A 14,154-nucleotide genomic window follows, 5' to 3' on the forward strand; every position below is an offset into this window, starting at 1 on the left:
TGAATGATGCTTATGTTTATTTCATTAGGGCGATGCTGGGCCTGCAGGTATTGGCCTTCCAGGACTGCAGGTGAATGAAAAGCTATTGTAATCAGTCAGAAAAACTTTATTACTTAATATTAATTTATACTACTATTTTTAGAGAAATGTACAGGTCTCTGTTGCATTTAAATAATTCCTTGAATGCACCAGCCTTTTGTAATACTTTGATGTTCCCACTCAGGGTGAGCAGGGACCTAGAGGTTTTCCCGGAGCTGCTGTAAGTGCAAAAAAAAGTATCTTGTTCTTTGGTGTTCACACGGATGTGGTCTCTTGAGTCTGCAAATTAGCAGATTGTTCTTCTCTTTGAATTCTCTGTATTTTTTCTTGTCTACTGTTATCTGATACATGTATACCATTCAAAAGTTTGGAGTTGGCGGCAAATGATTTTCTTTTGCTCTCCAAGGATGCATTGATTTGATCAGAAATACAGTAAACACGATAGTATTGTGAAATATTATTCCTAGTTAAATGTACTGTTTTGTATTTTTATATATTTTAAAATGTAATTCATCCCTGTGATGGCAAATCATCATTACCCCAGTCTTCAGTGTCATATGTCCTTCAGAGATCATTCTAATAGGCAGAGTTTATTAGCTCAAGAAACACTCCAGAGAACAGCATTTATTTGGAACAGAAATCCTGTAATATTATAAACATCTTTACTGTCATTTTTGATCAATTTAATGCTTCTTTGCTGCAAAAAAGTTTTGTTTTCTTAACAAAAGAAAAACAAAATCTTACTAAGCCCTATTTAATATGCATCACATGTAAAAACTAAGTGTGGAGACAGTCATGTTTGTCCGATAGGGTCCAGAAGGCCGTCAAGGACCCGCAGGGCCGATGGGACCAGTGGGACAAAGGGTAGATCACCAACGCAATGACAAAATACTCTACAGTCCAAAAGAGACACTGGACACTGACCTCACTATTATCCTAATGTATTGCTTGATATAAATAGGGTCCAAACGGAGAGATGGGACCACCAGGGCCACAAGGGCCAATGGGAATAGGACAAATCGGACCTCCGGTAAGAGCATGACATGGACAGGAAGATTTTCCCTATAGCCAGGGAGGCAGCCATTTTGTTTTGTTTTTGTTTTTGTGCTGCCTCCCTTAATTGTATCAATTTAATGTAATTATGTATATACACAAATGAGCGAAAACATTATGACCACCTGCCAATATGCTGTTGCTGCCAAAACAATGGCAACCCATTGAGGCATGGACTCAGACCACTAAAGGTGTCCTTCGGTGTCTGACATCAAGACGTTAGCAGCAGATCCTTCAAGATCTGTACTTTGCGAGGTTGAGCCGCCATGGATTGATTATTCCAGCACATCCCACAGAATTTGGAGGCCAGGGCAATACGTTGAACTCTTCATAATTTTCCTCAAATCATTCTATAACAATTTGTGTGGTGTGGCAATGTGCTTTTTCTGCTGAAAGAGGCCACTTCCATCTGGGATAACCATTGTCGTAAAGGGGTGGACCTGATCTACAATGTGTCAAATTTGCATCCATATGAATGGCTGGATCCAGAGTTTCCCATCCGGGCGCCATCCCTTCCCCAGGTAAATGGCACAAATGGGCACAGGCTGTCAACCTGATGTAAAAGAAAACCAGACTCATCAGACCAGGCGACCTTCTTTCACTTGTCCAAGGTCCAGTTCCGACACTCACTTGCCCATTGTAGGTGCTTTTGACAGTGGACGGGGGTCATCATAGGAACACTGATTGAGATGCGGCCACGCAGCCAAATACGCAGCAGATTGCGATCCATTGTGTTGTGACACATTCTTCCCATAACCATCCTTACATTTTGTATAACTCTGCCACAATAGACCTTCTGTCGGCTTAGATCAGACGGAACAGCCTTCATTGCCCTTGTGCATTGATGAGCCTTGGGAGCCCAACACCCTGTCGCCAGTTTGTGGTTTGTCCCTCCTCAGACTGCTGGGGGTAAATTCTCACCACTGCTGACTCTCACCACCTACAATTCTTGTTTCAAAGATACTCTAACCCAGTCACTTTGCAATAACAATTTGGTGGCCTTAACTACCATTTACTTACATAAAAAAATAAGTATAATGCACTTACTGTGTTCATATTGTATTGTTAAACACTTTTCCTGATATTGAGGTTGGATACGGGTAAAGTTAAGGACAGGTGGTATGGGTCTGTTTAAGGGTAGGGTGTAAGAGAAGTGTCAACGGTGTAATTATAACAAATAATTTTAATTTTAATAATTATTATAAACTGTAAATTATAATACAGATGTTATTACAGAAGGGTCCATTTGGCCCTTGTCAAAGTCACTAAGATCTTTAAGACATTTCACAGTATGCTGATTATGAGACCTTAAAGGGTTAGTTCACCCAAAAAGGAAAATTCTGTCAAAAATGACTCACCCTAATGTCATTCGACACCCGTAAGACCTCCATTCATCTTTGGAACACACTTTAGGATTTTTTATATTTAGTCCGAGAGCTTTCAGTTCCTCCATTGAATGTATGTACGGTATACTGTCCCTTTCCAGAAAGGTAATAAAAAAACATCAAAGTAGTCCATATGAGTCCATATGTGACATCAGTTGGTTAGTTAGAATCTCTTGACGCATCGGGGAAAAAAATGGTCCAAAAATAACAAAAACTACGACTTTATTCAGCATTGTCTTCTCTTCTGTGTTTGTTTTCAATCCGCAAACAAAGATTCGAACGGTTATGAATCAGTGTATTGATTCAGAATTCGGATCGCCAATGTCATGTGATTTCAGCAGTTTAGCAGTTGACATGTGTTAGTCACATGACATTGGCGATCCGAGTTCTGAATCAATACACGGATTCATAACCGTTCAAATCTTTGTTTGCGGATTGAAAACAAACACGGAAGAGAAGGCAATGCTAAATAAAGTCATAGTTTTCATTATTTTTGATCCAAAATGTATTTTCTATGCTTCAAGAGATTCTGATTAACTAACTGATGTCACATATGGACTACACATATGATGTTTTTATTCCCTTTCTGGACATGGTCTGTATAGTGTGCATTCACTTGCATACGTTATCGGACTAAATATAAAATATCTTAAACTGTGTTCTGAAGATGAACAGAGGTCATCAAACAACATTAGGGTAAGTAATTATTTAATCATTTTTGGGTGAACTAACCCTTTCATATGTGGCTTTATTAGGAGATGAACAACGATATTTGCTTTACCGGTGACTGGTCATAATGCTTTGGCTCATCAGTGTACACTGTAAAAAATTATATGTTCAATAAGTTATGACTGTTACGGCTGGCTCATATGCCGCAACATAAAAGAGGCAAACACTAAATGGTTGAAACAATAAACCAATTTATTGATAAAACAAGAAAACAGTTATTTAACAAACAAAAGAAAACCAACATCTAGGGGGAGAAAGAAAAACACGCGTGTGGTAACCAAAATATTTCTCTGACACATAAAATCAATAAAGGAGGTTCTATTAAGAAAATAACATAAACAGGAGAAACATGGCGAGAGAGAGCGAGAGCAACTCTTGAGCACCCAGACCTTATTTCCCAAACGCCATAATAGAGGGTTGATTACTGATATAATACACCTGTCGCCCAACTAACATCTGCACTGTCTAGCAGAGCCAGCAGGGGGCAACAGGCGGGCGTAACACCTCCCCCACAAAAAACATTCCTCTAGGAATGTCCAAAAAACCCGTTCTCCACCCGTTGTCCTTCACTCCACTTGGTTCCGGCTTCCTGGGCCCTAGGAAACAGGATAGAAAGAGGAGAAAGAAAAGGGGAACAAACTACCGAACATGCACTCACGCTCTGGGGGCATCAGCAATAAAAAAAATTGGCACTGGCACAAGTGTTTAATATCAAGGAAAAGAATCTCTGTGAGTCAAAATAAATTCATCAGCCAATACAGCCGCATTAGCTAAGGTCAGGGCTTTTTGTTCATTCAAATAAATAGACACAGACCCTGGCACACAGTTTTTAAATTCTTCTACCAGAATTAACTCTCTCAACTGGTTAAAAGTTTCTATTCCCTTAGACTGACACCATCTTGTGAACATAATCTCTTTTTCCCGAGCGAATTCAACATAAGTTTGGTTTTCAAGTTTTGTGTAGCCCCGAAATCGTTGGCGATATGCCTCGGGCACCAACTCATACGCTCTTAAAATAGCAGTTTTTACTTGTTTAAAATCTGCACTCTCTTCATCAGAAAGAGAAGCAAACACTTCCTGAGCCTTCCCTTTCAACACACACTGTAGAAGTAAAGTCCAAACTTCTTCTGGCCATTTTAGAGAAGAAGCAACTCTTTCAAAATGAGCAAAATACTTATCTACGTCACGTTCACAGAATGGAGGCACCATCTTAATATTTCGACCAACATCAAAAGAAGGCCGCACAACCGGAATAGATTTAGAAGCTTCAGCTTTCTTAACTTCCAGTTCGAGCTCTAGCTTCCTCACCTCGTACTGCCTTTGTTCACGTTCACTCTCACGTGCATACTCTAATTTTCTCAACTCAACCTGAGCACGCTCACGATCCTGTTCAAGCTCCAATTGTTTTAACTGAAGTCGTCTTTCCCATTCCTTATCTTTTAATGCTTGAGTACCTTCAAACGATAGTCTCTCCGTCTCAAACTGTGTTTGTTTCTCTCTTGACATTACATCTCTCCCTATTCTTGGAGATAGTACCTTACCAAAAGTCTCATCTCCCATACCAAGAATTCCTTTGGCTATCAACTGGCTTTTAACAGCCCTTAACAAATCTTCTTTGCGCTTCTTGTCATTACTAGTCAAAACAATAGCATGACTCTCTGCAAGTTCTAAAAGTTGTTCTTTGGTGCACCTATCTAGAAACTTTTCAGAAAGCTCCACATTCAATTCCTCATTTGAAGTCATTTTGAACCAGCATAAACTTACGCAATTAAATTAGCTGAGAAGTGTACCACAATAAATCCAAATAATCTCAATAAACCTCCTTTAAAAAAAAATTACCTAGTGCCAGAAAACAGCCTAGACTGAAATGATTATTCAATATCACCCATATTGAGATAACATTTCATACAGCCTAGCACAATAATCCACTAAACAACACTAGAAACATAAGATGAATGAATAAACTCAAAACCACATTTAGCTTTTATCATTCAACTTAATCTCCACAGGCCCCAAAGTCACTGTTTCAATAAACATTCTAGTGCTTTAATGTGGAAAAACAATCCTGGTTTATAATAGGAATTTATACAACCCGCATTACCCGCGATGCAGTGTTAATTTACCATTAGTGAACAATCACCGTCCTCAATAGGCTACAAAGGCGATTTTCCCAATTCACTAATTATCTGTAACCTGCGGTTGTCCCTAACTACGGAAGCCCTGAACGGCCATGGATAATATTTTTTTTTCTGTCTTGTTATGTCGTGATCACGAGTTAATTATCTTGTGATCTCAAGATAACAAAAGTTGTTTTCTCGTGATAACGACATAATTTTCTCGTGATCTCGAGATAACAAAAGTTGTTTTCTCGTGATCACGAGTTTCATTCTGAAATACTGCACAGCACCCAGAGTCTACGGTTGCTGTAGCAACGAACACAACTTTCACGGTCATCTGATCAATGGATAATAAACCGTGCCATCTTTCAGCAAAATCTTTGCTTCACTTAATACACATTTTATTTGTGTAATTAACATGTTTAAATGATCAAAAGAGAAGGATCCTTCAGAAGGATGGCAGATTATTCTGTTCTATTCTAAAAATCGTTTAGTTTCGATTCAGCCCATTTTATTTTCCTCATTCGTTTGAAATAACATTACATAATTTGTTTGTTATTAGTATCCTTCCTTCTAGCCTTTATTCCATTAAAAAGCGGTGCAGTAGCATACTCCATATTTCTAAAAACAAACAAACGTTTAATCCAGTGAATACAGTCTCGTACAAAATACAATCGTTTTAATTGCACATTATCACTGATTTAAATTAGGCTGCAATGCATCTTTACATGGGCTATACATCACATCAAGGCGATACATTGAGTGACACAATCTGGCAAACTAACGGTTATTTAGGCTGCTGATTAAAATGGCATTTTAATGCACAAAAAGGTGCAAATAGAATAGTGAAATCAAAATGAGTTTAACAGTAAGTTTAGTAACGCACCAAACGCTATTATAGCAAACTAATCACATTAGACCATTCAGTTATATTAATTGCCTTATGCACACAGTACTGCACAAATTATAGTGATCACGAAAGGTCTTCAACGCGTTCAGTACAACACATGGTGGATAGGCTATACCGCACCCCATCAGTTAATTGGTTCTATACTGCCACCTCGTGGCGCAGTTGTGTAACTTAGAAAATATGAACTCGTGATCACGACAAAACAACTTTTGTTTTCTCGAGATCACAAGAAAATTAACTCGTGATCACGAGAAAACAACTTTTGTTATCTCGAGATCACGAGAAAATTAACTCGTGATCACGACATAACAACACAGAAAAAAAATATTATCCATGGCCGTTCAGGGCTTCCGTACCTAACACAACAATTGTGTAAACAAAACCGAGTCTCGCATAATACCAACACGCAACAAGCAACATGCTCTCTTTATAACAAATTTTTTAACGATAAACAGGGAGAAAAATAGAGTACTCACCAGGATTTCCATTGGCCTTACATCTCCGATATACCTGCTTGTTGAAACTATCCTAACTAGTCTTCAAAGGACTGCCGGGCTCGAGGCGACTTTAAACGCTAAGCCTCGTAACAGTTGTTCTCCAAATGAGCTCAGCTGCGCGAGAAGCGTACCCCCACCCAGGATTTCCTTCCAAAACTCCAAACAAAATACAAAGAAATCAACAAAACAACAAATAGTGTTTCGATGGAAGGACCGCTCATGCGCAGCCCAGCTGAAACACTCTAACTAACCGGAGTGCAAGCCAATCCTCAAGAAATCCTGAAGAGACAATACAAATACTCCCTCAAACAAACGCTCAAAATCCGGAACGAGACCCCATTTTTATGTTACGGCTGGCTCATATGCCGCAACATAAAAGAGGCAAACACTAAATGGTTGAAACAATAAACCAATTTATTGATAAAACAAGAAAACAGTTATTTAACAAACAAAAGAAAACCAACATCTAGGGGGAGAAAGAAAAACACGCGTGTGGTAACCAAAATATTTCTCTGACACATAAAATCAATAAAGAAGGTTCTATTAAGAAAATAACATAAACAGGAGAAACATGGCGAGAGAGAGCGAGAGCAACTCTTGAGCACCCAGACCTTATATCCCAAACGCCATAATAGAGGGTTGATTACTGATATAATACACCTGTCGCCCAACTAACATCTGCACTGTCTAGCAGAGCCAGCAGGGGGCAACAGGCGGGCGTAACAATGACAACATATGTTTTTACATTGTTTTAACTCATCAAAATAAGTTAAGAAATGTTAAACTTTTTTTTTATATGTTATACAAGATGTAACTCAGTAATTTTTTAAGTCAGTTTAACATAATCTAAGTTGCAAAAGTACAGCAAAAGTTCAAAATGTGCCTGTTTTTTACAGTGTAGATGATCTGTTTTGCATAATAATGCAATAAGTGCATATTTCAAATTAATGCTCATAATACATGTGTTCACAATGTACTGATTCAATAAAAATACAGGACATTGTGAGTGGAGCCAGTAAATAATTTATATATTGTATTTCACAGGGTAGGAATGGTATGACAGGATCGCCTGGAATACCAGGGCAGGATGGGAGTCCTGTAAGTTATTTATTTATTCATTCATTCATTCCTTTCCAACAATCCTTTGATCATCTCCTCCAGTTTATTCCCTTATTGTGACACATGCTCTGTCATTAACAAATGCATGCAACCATATTGTCCATTGTTCATTACTCTGGTGTCTAGAGATGGCATCAAACAAACTTCCATAAACTGCGTAGACGAAGGCAGTGAGATTTTGTTGTCTTGCCAGAGCTTGTCTCATTAAAAAAAGCAAAGTTAGCGTTGTCTGTTCTCGCATCAGATGTTAATTACCTGGGGCTTCGTCGCAGAGAGCTTGAGGAGCGAATCCAGAGACAGACTTGGGTCATATCTGACTCTGTCTGGATCTCTAACAGCAAAACATTGTCTGCTTGCATCACGTCACCTGTCGCTGCTCCTCCCCGATCCACACTGTTCTCGCTGGCCCTGGAGAGTTACACACAATAACGCTGTCTAACTGAACCTTTGTGTGTGTGTTTCTCCTTGTCTTTCAGGGAGTCACTGGGCCTAAGGGTGACAAGGTAAGTGTCTGGATCAGTGAGCTGGGGAGGCGATTTCGAGGTCCCCCAAAGCTCTGTGTGTGTGTGTGTGTGTGTGTGTGTGTGTGTGTGTGTGTGTGTGTGTGTGTGTGTGTGTGTGTGTGTGTGTGTGTGTGTGTGTGTGTGTGTGTGTGTGTGTGTGTGTGTGTGTGTGTCTGTCTGTCTGTCTGTCTGTGTGTGTGTCTGTGTGTGTGTTTTTGTGGGGAGTGGGGAGAGAACAAGGGATAGGAGGAGTAATGTTTAGAGCGACCGTCTGTAAGCCCAATGATGTGTCCACCCTGGAGACACAAACAGACGCATAAGTCTGACAGAAGAGTTTGACTGTGCTGAAAAAGTTAAAAATGCCCTCGAGCTAAAACAGACCTATTAATTGGTGAATATAACAGCTGTCATCTGTAACCTGACAACATCACAGAGTATCAAAGAGAAAGGAAGTAAGCGCAAGGGAGATGAGAAAGAGAGACCTCGAAAGCAAAGGCCTGGAAATGCTTCATTCTTTAATGTCCTCTGTTGTCTCCCAGACTAATTTGTCTAAACACAGAGGAAAGTGGCAGCCGATATCAAATGATGCATATTCCTCCTAAGTGTGATGAAGTGCTCTGTCATTCCTGTCGAGTGGCAGGAGAGAATTCTACAGCGAAAATCTTTTGTAATTCCGACATCATGTCATGTTGTGAAACACTGTACCTTGTCTCTGTGTGTATGCGTGTGTGTTTACATGCATGTTAGGACTGTAATCAGGGACGTGCCACTATTATTTTTGTAAATATTTTTATTGGTTTGACTTTTTTTTTTTTTTTTACCAATATTCACACTTTTTGACTAAAACAAATAAATAATACCTGCGTGAAGTTGGCCCCCCACCCAACGTAAAACTTCGGCAAAATAGTCTCAATCGTTTGTGCTCCGTTTGTGCTGGTTTGTGCCGTAAACATTTTCGTTTGTGCTGCTTTGGTTTTTAAGATATTAAAAGAACATTTATAGGTCATTCTGAGGTCACTCAGCCCCCCCACAAGCTCCAAATTTACCCCAAATAGTCTCAATCGTTTGTGCTTCGTTTGTGCTGGTTTGTGCCGGTAAAAGTTTCGTTTGTGCTGCTTCCGTTTTTAAAATATTGGACTTTTAAATTATAATTTATTTATTTATATTTATTTTTTTAGTGGTTTTGTTTAATTAATTGAATGAATGAGAATTGAGATGCTACACAACTTTCCATTTCTGGCACGCGCTTGCCACTAAAAAGGAGGAAAACAGAGTTTGTTCAAACAGAGAGTAGGCCTAGGCGTTATTTTAAATAACATATCCACTGATCTTACTATTTCTGCTAAATATTTAGGCTAGCCCATATGCTCTTAATCCTATGTGATTCCGCTGGTGAATTCATCGTCTGTAATTCAATAAATAAATAATTAAAAAACGGAAGCAGCACAAAAGGAAATTTTACCGGCTGAGTGACCTCAGAATAACCAACAAATGGCCTATTATTTCAATATTTTAAAAACAGAAGCAGCACAAATAAAATGTTTTATGGCACAAACCAGCACAAACGAAGCACAAACAAACAAGATTATTTTGAGTGAATTTGGAGCTTAATTCAAAATCTTATATTTTAAAAACGGAAGTAGCACAAACGAAAATATTACCAGCACAAACGGAGCACAAACGATTGAGACTATTTGGGGTGAATTTGGAGCAGGTCGGTGGCTGAGTGACGTCATCGTCTATAATTCAAAATCTTATATTTTAAAAACGGAAGCAGCACAAACGAAAATTTTACCAGCACAAACCAGCACTAACGGAGCACAAACGATTGAGACTATTTGCGGTCAACTTGGAGCAGGTCGGGGGGCTGTGTGACCTCAGAATGACAAACCTTAATATTTTTTTAATATCTAAAAAACGGAAGCAGCACAAACGAAACTTTTACCGGCACAAACCAGCACAAACGAAGCACAAACGATTGAGACTATTTGGGGTAAATTTGGAGCTTGTGGGGGGGCTGAGTGACCTCAGAATGACCTATAAATGTTCTTTTAATATCTTAAAAACCAAAGCAGCACAAACGAAAATTTTTACGGCACAAATGGAGCACAAACGATTGAGACTATTTTGCCGAAGTTTTGCGTTGGGTGGGGGGCCAACTTCACGCAGAATAAAAATGAAAGTGTGTGTGTGTGTGTGTGTGTGTGTGTGTGTGTGTGTGTGTGTGTGTGTGTGTGTGTGTGTGTGTGTGTGTGTGTGTGTGTGTGTGTGTGTGTGTGTGTGTGTGTTGTATTTGTGAAATATCAGGACACGTGTATAATGACATGGGTATGACAGTTATTACAAGGAGATGGTGAATTACCCATCTTTACCCATGTCCCCACTTTTCAAAAAGCTTATAAATCATACAGGATGAGGTTTTTATTATTATTATTTTTTTTTTCTAAAGTAAAAATGCAGAATGTCTCCTATGATGTGTAGGTTTAGGGGCAGGGGCAGTCTAGGGGGATAGAACATACGATTTGTACAGTATAAAAACCATTACACCTATGTAATGTCCCCACATTTTAAAAAAAACAAAGGTGTGTGTGTGTGCGTGCGTGCGTGCGTGCGTGTGTGTGTGTGTTCACAAATATACATATTTCAAAGCACATTGTTTTTTTTTGTAGTATAATGATCATTTAGTAAAAAAACGTAGACTAATTAGACTAAAACATTCTTAATCGTATTAAAAAACTTGATACATACATTTTGTTGAGTTGCAATGCTTGCACTTTGTGTAGGTTGAATATATATCAGGTGTAGCTAGCAAAAAGGTAGATAAGTCAATACTAATAAGTAAACACCTAGCAACGCCCTAGCAACAACCTAAACACACTAAAATAGCAACAACCATTCACATTACTTTAGCATTATAGCATTGCCTTGGCAACAGCCTAACCTAAATGTGGCAGTGTACTCAGAAAATGCAGAAACCATTGTGACGAAATTGTTTTTCTGTGTCATAGGGTGAACCAGGAGAGTGCAACTGTTTGCATTATATGTTACCGGGAGCTGGCGGACCTGTGAGCTAATGATTTATTTTATTGCTGTTAATCAGGAGGACATTACTACAATCTCACACATACACACTCAAAGAATTTATCAAACATAACCTTTTCAAGCACTAACTTCCGATTGTGCCATTTGCAGTTCTGAACTTGGTTCTTCTTTTCTTGCAGGGGGTCCCAGGTGGTGAGAGCAAGTGGCAGTCTGGTCCTCAGGTCTGACTTTCTTTTTTACTCTTTATCTCCCTTCTGCCGCTTACATGTCTGTCTTCTGAGTTTGTAAAAGAACAAGGAGCTGCAGAAAACTATTGAATGACTGCAGACATGAAAATGAATGTGGGAGTGAGTGTGACTCGATGAATGAATGCCTTTTTTACTTGATCCAATGTGCTTAATGTGTCTTAGGGTCCTCCTGGACCACCAGGCCCTCCAGGTCCCCCAGGGCCCCAGGGCTTCATAGGAACCCCAGGCCCACAGGTGAGTATCAAGCAGGTGGCATCATGGTCTTCTTCCGCTTTTTCTGCCTTTTCCTCCTTCATCCTGCTGTCTTTGTGGGGCTTCTGTATTGGGAAGGCCTGCATGGATAACTTTGCGCTTCAGCTAAAGCAAATATAAATGCACCCATAAATGTTTACATATAAAAACAAATGTTACTTTAGCAAATAATGATTCACACTTAAAGCTGACATTAATGTAATGTAATGTAATGTAATGTAAATGTAATGTCATGCAGCTGTAATGTAGTTTATAAATAGTGCTATGTTTAAAAAATTGCTGTTAAATGTGCACGCTTTAAAGGGGCTTCTTGGTCAGTGCCGTGGGATGTGCTTTGGTAACATCTGTGCTTTTTTAAAAGTTATTGTAATGTAAATGTAGATATTAATGTAGCTTTTAAATCTAAAGCTTTAATGTATAGTTGAACTGCTGCGCAAAAATATGACCTAAATGTAATCTTAATTAATATATCAATTAAATAAGTGGTTGGGGATCGTGCTGCTTTTTCTTTTTAAAAACCGTGCAGAGCTCACTGTGAGGTTGGCGTGTTTAACATGTGTCCATTGAGTTATTTCTCATTGTACATTTAAAACTAAACTGAAGAATATGATGGGATTTAAGACCATCGACATTAAAATCACCCTGACAAACTGGCAAATTTACCTCTAGATCTCACCGTGAGCACTGAGTGGTCTTTAACCTGGTGTTGTGTTGATTTCCCAAGCCTCAGAAGAAGTGAAATTTAAAATAATAATAATTATAATAATAATAATAGACAGAGAAAGGCAAGCAAAATGTAAATGTCTACTCCGAGCTGGAACACAAACCAGGAGAGGGTCCAGGGCTTTGGCTACTTTCCCCCCGCACCGATGGAGATGGTGGTGTCCAGATTGTGGCCACTGGCTAAACCAATTCAACCTCAGTTCCTTCTTACAGGGTATCCCTGGCAACGATGGCGTACCAGGGAAACCGGGTCCACCCGGCAAAGCAGTGAGTAACCAGACAGGGGGAGGAGCTAGTGGAGTGCAACTGCTTTATTACAGTATAAAAACACAGATCAAGGAGCCCGGTTGGCCGACTTCTGCGTTAGAAGGGGAGCGGGTGGGACCTCTTTGAACCAGTGCGGGGAGACAGAACTCACTAGAGGTGATTCACGAGGACAATAGCAGTGACCCACTGGCTTTTTTTTATAACACAAAAAAGAACCAGTAAGCATTTGTAAGGATCTTAGCTCAGCACTCTGTGAGGCATCTCTGTTGCAATGTGTCCTTTATGGACGCCGATGGTCCCATTACCCTTTCAGTGTTAACTCACAGTCTCCGTGGCTTTGTGTAATGGTAAACACTGCCATTGTGTTGAGTTACGGTTAGGGCGGCCATTACTGTGACTGATGTGCCGTACAGAAAGAGCCATTAGATCTTTGGTTGAGAGCAGGATTTCGGCATTAATGGCCCTGTCTCTCCGCACGCATATTTTCTCAGCTGGCCGGAAGCCCATCCTGGAATCAGAGCTCTGGGCTTCCAGCCTGCAGTGGAAATTTGGCCGGACTTCTGTCCTGGTCTGCTCTGCTCCGCTTCTATCAGCAGAATCCGACCACGAGTTCTTCCAGAGCACAATCAGATCTAAACCATGTTATATTAACTTTCATTCGCCAACCCGCTAAAAAAACAGACTCTACAAACGGCTTAATCCCAAAGCTAGTTCATTAATATTCTAAATTCATTCTGTTTTATAAAGCCAAAAACAATAAATAGTTCAATTAAATGAGTAACGAATAACATCAGTAATTCAAACGGTTCACTTAAAATCTCGTAATTACCGTAGTTTGGATTCAAATTAATTGGATGGCATGTCATACGAGTGCTAATCATACGAGTGGTCCCGAAATGAAACCACTTTACTGAGCTGTGGAGAGCCCAGACCTGCCAGTGGTGAGAGGAGATGATGTACTTGAAGCACATTTGTATCTGGATTCTCATAACACCTTCAAGAGCATCTGAGGGCCGCTCTCATCCTCGGTGAAGCTCTCGGGTTAAACTGTAGATAGAGTAATATTTCAGTCCTCTATAACAAAAATTGCATAAAATATATGGGTTCAAATTGAAGTGGAATTTGAGTTGAATTCCTTAAAATACTTTAAAATATTCTGGGGATTCGCTACATTCGTGCACATTAGGAATTGTCTGTTTTTTGTCCTTCTGGATATCTTTTGTGCTCTGAAACTAATTCTTTTTAAAGTAGGATGTGAAAGTAACTTCTT

At 39.5% G+C, this 14,154-nt stretch overlaps 1 protein-coding gene across 3 annotated transcripts in view; it reads left to right on the plus strand.

The window, feature by feature from the left end:
- Nucleotides 1-14,154, plus strand: part of col16a1 (collagen, type XVI, alpha 1) — a 101,532-nt gene that overhangs the window by 60,589 nt on the left and 26,789 nt on the right. For 2 of the 3 annotated variants that reach the window (XM_067425827.1, XM_067425828.1), the window contains 10 exons: nt 29-70; nt 224-259; nt 850-903; nt 1,001-1,069; nt 7,775-7,828; nt 8,326-8,352; nt 11,361-11,417; nt 11,574-11,615; nt 11,805-11,876; nt 12,831-12,884. In XM_067425827.1, the coding sequence (XP_067281928.1) occupies nt 29-70; nt 224-259; nt 850-903; nt 1,001-1,069; nt 7,775-7,828; nt 8,326-8,352; nt 11,361-11,417; nt 11,574-11,615; nt 11,805-11,876; nt 12,831-12,884 (507 nt within the window). The remainder of the gene's footprint in view (nt 1-28; nt 71-223; nt 260-849; nt 904-1,000; nt 1,070-7,774; nt 7,829-8,325; nt 8,353-11,360; nt 11,418-11,573; nt 11,616-11,804; nt 11,877-12,830; nt 12,885-14,154) is intronic. The other variant, XM_067425829.1, reaches the window with a different exon arrangement.

This window comes from Pseudorasbora parva, chromosome 19 (assembly GCF_024679245.1).
Source record: "Pseudorasbora parva isolate DD20220531a chromosome 19, ASM2467924v1, whole genome shotgun sequence".
Taxonomy (NCBI): Eukaryota; Metazoa; Chordata; class Actinopteri; order Cypriniformes; family Gobionidae; genus Pseudorasbora; species Pseudorasbora parva.